The sequence below is a fragment of the Dioscorea cayenensis genome, chromosome 8, assembly GCF_009730915.1.
Source record: "Dioscorea cayenensis subsp. rotundata cultivar TDr96_F1 chromosome 8, TDr96_F1_v2_PseudoChromosome.rev07_lg8_w22 25.fasta, whole genome shotgun sequence".
Lineage (NCBI taxonomy): Eukaryota > Viridiplantae > Streptophyta > Magnoliopsida > Dioscoreales > Dioscoreaceae > Dioscorea > Dioscorea cayenensis.
Window position 1 is genome coordinate 2,026,906 of NC_052478.1, and position 5,998 is coordinate 2,032,903.

At 36.0% G+C, this 5,998-nt stretch overlaps 1 protein-coding gene across 2 annotated transcripts; it reads right to left on the reverse strand.

Annotated features, from left to right (window-relative positions):
• Window positions 1-1,264: 1,264 nt before the first annotated feature.
• On the reverse strand, window positions 1,265-4,725 carry LOC120267445 (protein C2-DOMAIN ABA-RELATED 5-like). Of its 2 annotated transcripts, none has more exons than XM_039275101.1 (3): window positions 4,550-4,725; window positions 2,183-2,278; window positions 1,265-1,751 (listed from the first exon to the last, which is right to left on the reverse strand). In XM_039275101.1, exons 1-3 carry the CDS (start codon window positions 4,658-4,660, stop codon window positions 1,467-1,469), a joined length of 492 nt encoding a protein of 163 aa, XP_039131035.1. In that variant the 5' UTR covers window positions 4,661-4,725; the 3' UTR covers window positions 1,265-1,466. The 2 variants fall into 2 exon arrangements, with proteins under 2 accessions (XP_039131035.1, XP_039131034.1); XM_039275100.1 differs by lacking the exon at window positions 4,550-4,725 and adding an exon at window positions 3,226-3,413.
• Window positions 4,726-5,998: the final 1,273 nt, after the last annotated feature.

A 5,998-nucleotide genomic window follows, 5' to 3' on the forward strand; every position in this document is an offset into this window, starting at 1 on the left:
GACATTTGAATGCTCACGGGTCTGCATAACATGCGCATCAACTTGAACCTGCACAACGTACAACATTAAAAAAAGGTTAAACAACACACATTCATGAAAACGACTATTAATCAATGTGTCATGGTCGGACTTAAACGAAGATCCTGATAGTTAAACACAGAACGTAATAGTTGTACACTGACGTAATGTTCTTAAATGGTAACAGAAAGTCTCAAGTGATAAATATCAACCCCGTCTTAAAGGATGTTTCCTGATCTCCCTCCTCTAGAGAATCCTCCGCAATCACGAAATACGTGAAAAATTTCTTTTCTTACCCAAGTCGAAATGCTCGCTTAATTGCTTGCCCGTCATCCACCGCTGAAGAATCCTCTGCATTCAGGCAATTATGAGAGCATTTCGACTGGGCAGGAAAAGATAGTTTAACTTGTTGCGTGATTGCGGCTAAATGATTCTCAAGATAAGGAAGAAGGTTCACGAAACATCCTTTCGGATAGAGTGATCAGTCCATGGGAAGAGGAGGGACGAGGAGGAGGAGGAGGATGATGAGGACGACGAGTGAGTGGTTGTCCAGTGGGGAGGGTTCTTTTCCGGTTATTTATGGTGTAAATTCCACAAGCGGTCGACTCTTCATATCCGAGAAAAAGTTAAACGACAGATGGGTCGACATCGATCGATGAGAACGAATCGGGTGTTCGGAAAATTATGTTACCGTGCATAAATTTTTAATGCCGTCATTAATTCTTATGCACCGGGATACCATAACTCCCTACGCCACGCTGCCACCGCCAAAGAATTCGGATCAAACGAAAAAGATCACCGCTTTTACGCAGAGACTTTTGAGAATTTACATCGCTAATATAAATAGTTATACATGTAAAGATAACGTTAAACGGAGATGGGAAGTATTACACGGATATGATAATTATTAAACATATTAGTAAAATATTTAAACGTTAAACCGCAGAAAGCCCTTCAAAAGGTTGAGCATGATGTGATTTGGTGCTTTTCCTTTCCCACCATTTTTCGGGTACAAAAATGGGATTTCACAACATGGACCCATTTGAAGTGAGCAGGTAGGGGGTAAAAGGGAAGTTAAAGCACTACTGAAGATTTGTCCAAAGGGTGTCAAAAGTAGGAGGGTTTTTGGGAAGTTTTGAAAAATTACGATGGATGAACAAGTAATTTTTCCCTAATAATAATAATTATTATTATTATTATTATTATTATTAACAAAAGGACCATAAAGTTCATAACATTCATCTGGGCAACAACTGCATACAAGCTGCAGTGCAGTATAGTTCATATAGAGTTTGCAAAAAGCTACAACTGTGTTCAAGAACACCAACAAAAACCCCATTATTTACTTGTTTTAATATCATATCACAACCATAGATTGAAAGGGAGATTTTGATCATTCATATTGATACAAGAGAAAATGCATAGCTTTTGCAGCATGGCTCACAAAATCATGGGAATTTGGGGATGTTGACCCACTGGAGTTGCAGTTCTATTTCACCACTTTCAACATTTCTTAGCCTCAGAATAACATCTTGAGTGAGAATGCCATTTTTCCAGATGATGGGGCTCTCAACTGCTAAGCAGTTTTGAGTACTGGGTAACACACTGCTCATCAGGCAACCATCAGGCATGTCTTCAAGATTCATTTTTACCACATCGAGAAGTGGTTGGATGCTGAACTCTGCTTCACCCATTTTGTCGTCTCGGGTGAATGTGTCTTTGTCAAAGACTTCCTGAAGAACACATGAATATGAGATGAGATTCAAAGCAAAAGCAAATACATTTCTTTTTGCATCAATGCTTGGAGAATTCTACATGAGCTGGACGCAAATGAAACATATTACTTGAATCCCATTCAACGTAAAAGCATAAACTGATAAGATGATAAACTGAGACTTAACTGGTATAGTCTATTTTAACTAGTCATGTTGCAAATAAAATAATCAACTAAACTTCGACGCCATGTTAAATGCAATGATGCAGGGTGAAATGGTTACTGAGGAAGTGGTAAAAACTCAAGACAGACATGGGGAATCCATTAAAATGCCCCTTTTATGAACTTGTTACATATTGATGTGTGGAATCTTGAAAATGCATAATTGGATGTAATTGTACATCTGTAAAATAATGAATAAGCAGGCTCAATATAAATGAAATGACGCACAAGCTTAATTGGATCAACAGGCTCGGCAACTGAAAGTGTTAAGTCTTCATTCCACTCTGGATTGACATTAGACTTCTTCACACTAGTTTTCAGTTTCTGCAAAACCGCAAATCACAAATCAGAAGATTAAAAGTAAAGTGCTATCATCATAAAACAGAAACAAGATAGCAAATGAAAAGTATCACATTTATTCAGAAGCAACTTCTCATCCACACATAACTGATATGGAAATACAAGGATTTACAATCAGCCACTAAGTTCTAAAATTAGACATACATGCATTCCTCATACACAGACAAATATCTAGGCATGAACTTTCAAATGCATGTCAAGCATCATTTCAAATAATTTGGAGGAGAGTGTGCACTAACACAGTAACACATGAAAGCCTGCTGCATGTGTGATCTGGAATTGAACATGTCAAAATAGCAACACTATGAAGGACTGTCTCACTTGCCCTCGGAAATAAATAAATAATGACCTTTGAATGTGCAACCACCTAAACGACAGGATAAAAAGTAGATACTCCTATTTCATATTAACCTCTCAGGGTTGAATAAATAAACCCATACATTAATTAGGCAAACATAAGTTGCAAAATCAAGCAAATTAATCATGAATATTTCGTAACTATTTGCATCTCCATAAATTCATAATAAAAAAACGAAAATATTTCCAATCATAAACTTCTGAAAAGTCTTGCCTAGTGACCAGGATGTATACAAAAAGTCACCAAGGAAGGAAGACAAATAGAAAGATTCAAGAAAAGATAAAAACAATCGAGGGTAAAGGACCTGGGTCTACTCCATAAATATTAGTTAAAAAAAAAACATTAAATCCCATACATGAAGATCAAGCAAACTACCCATGAATAGGTAACAACCATTTGCATCTCCATAAGTTCATTAAAAAGATGAAATTTTTCCAAGAATGAACTTCTCAAAAGCCTGACCTTGTGTGTCGAGGAAGCAAACACAGAGAATAAAGAAAAAACACACATAGAAAGATTCAAGAGAAGAAGGGAGCAGGCAAGGCCGAAGGACCTGGTCGCCCATGGTGACCATAAGGTACGGGTCACTGCCCGAGGAGTCACGAGAGACAAGGTTGACCCCCCGCAACACCCGCACCTTGAGAAGTCCCACCACGTTCTCCATGCCCAACTCCTCTTCAGCCACCGAGAGCAACGATGAAGATCAACAATGAAAGACACAGATAGGGACATGAAGATCAACCACCTGAAGGCCACACACTAATGGGCCAGCCTGCTCCGGAAGCAGCCCAATCTAAACCCACACAGCACCTCTTTCCAGAATCTAGATATTTTTGGTAAATAATTGAAGTAGTAATTCAGGAAAAAAAAAAATTAGTACTTAAACTAAATGGATAAAAAAAATGAAAATGTCTCTTATACTGTTAACTAACATTCTTGAGCAATTTGTAACTCAAGAATCAGAAATATATCAAGAAACTTCTCACAAATAACTGTTTCACTGTTTGTCTCATTCATTTTCAAGCAATCAGAACAAAATTCTAGGTCAGCTCAAATGCAACAAATGTACATACAAGACGTTTATCACTATATTTATAAGGTCCTAAAATTGAGGAACATATTGGAGTTTATGTGGGCAAAGATCATATTTTGTTTTCCAATGGGCATGAAAGTAGGCTTAATGCAGCAAGTGACAACTCCATTAATCCAGAATTGTAAATTGGGTCAAAAAATTTATTTTCTAATTTGAGCAAGTGATGAAGTTGTGTTTATCCCCTACAGTGAACTATCCTTCAAGTTCAAGGCTTGGTCATTCATACTTACATGACACTTCTGAGCACAATCAAGGACAATATAACAAAATTATGTTTTGAAGATAACCACAAACTTTACACTGTATATATCTTATCTTAATTACAGCAAAACACTTAAAATCTTATTTAGACTTTTAGAGAGAATACTCAATGCTACTGGATTAACCAGGCAATTAAATAGCCAATTAATTACATATCCTAAATCATCCCCAATTCACAGACACATTGATTTAGGGTTACTGTCCAATCATGTTTGTTACCACTAATAAAGAGATTGATCCATTCAAAACAAGAAATTTTTTTTCCCTATAAATACATTAGCAATATAATCATGATTCTTTTGGTAAACCCCAATATCGATAAAAATACAAACTTTGATGATAAACAATGCACTCAACAGTGACATGCTTCAATTAAAAACTATAAATTCAAAATAAAAAATCAAGTAAAAACACCATCAAAGATAAATAGAGAAAGAGGCAACAAATTAACAATCGATCAAAAGAAAAACAGAGAATGATCGGAAAGGAAAGGGATTGGATCATATTGAAGGAAAACAAGGACCTGGCGGCCGAGACGGAGGACGACATAGGGATCACTGCCCCGAGCATCACGGTAGGCGAGGTTAACCCCTCGCAGTACCTTCACCCTGAGGAGCCCCATGAGGCGATCCATCCCGGAGAGAGCTCGCCCTTCTCCTTCTCTCGCTCTCTCTCTCTCTCGATCGATCGATCGAAGCAAGCGTTTCCATTTCCATGCGATTTTGTTTTCGGTTTCGAAAACCCGACCGCGTTTTTGACCCGGTTCGGTCAATCACATTGGTGGCGCCAAACTTCATCTTGGTCTTAGACAGATAACCAATCAGCGTTTGCCACGTAGTCAATCAAAAGGATATAAAATTTTAAAAAAAATATATTATTTTTTGCAAGAAAATAACACTCATTGATTTATATATTTTGAAAATTATTTTATTATTATTTTTTAAATATACATAAATAAAACATCAAGAGCTTTCATGTTTTAAAAATTTGATGTATGACAGAAGAGATTTTTTTTAATCTGGATTAAGACTTTTAAATTAAGAATAAAGTCTTCAAATTAGATTAATTTGGCTTTTATATTTCGAAGAGCAAAGCTAATGGATTTTGTTTGAGTTAATCAATATTTATATTTTTAAAATAAAAATAATATTTATAAATAATATATATATGTAAGTATGTATGCAAATAGTGAAGATGCATGCTTTTGAGTTAAATTCTAATAATAGATAAATATTTTTTTAATGGAGATTAAAGTCTTAATCTTCTATATATATATTTTTAATTCCGAATCTTTATAATAAATATTGCTTGTTTTTACTCAAAAGCATTTTCACTATGTGTATAAAAACTAGAATATTAAGACTTAATCTCCATTAAACCTATGTATCATGTAATACCTTGTACTAATTGTGATCAAAGATTAATGACTCTTGCATAAATTTAAATTTAGATTGGCATTTATTTGGTAACCATTGACATTAATAAAAACATACTTTAAAAAAATTAAAAATATTGTCATAAATATCATGCGATACCTTGCACTGATTGTGATCAAAGATTAAGATTAGGGCTATTTGGATAGCCAGAAATTATGCCATAATCCGTACAATATGGCATAATTTAACATTTTCTGATAATTATCGCTATTGCATTTGTTTGAGACTTATTTTAGAAAGTATAAAAATTATAAGCATAATATAGGTATTATGGTATAAAAAATTAGAGTAAGAGTAGAATATTTTCTCATCTGTAAAAAAATCTCTTATTCCTTTCTATCTAGCCCACTGACCATGGGCCTACTAACAGTCGACCAGACCTCAGAGCAACTACCAATCAGTCGGCGACCTTCCACGACCCAGCCACCGGTGGTCCCGACCCGGGTCTCCGGCGACCGATTCCCCGATCCAACCGATCTCGAGTGACACTGCGATCGTCCACCGGTGGTCCCCGACCTCGACGGCATCGACCACCG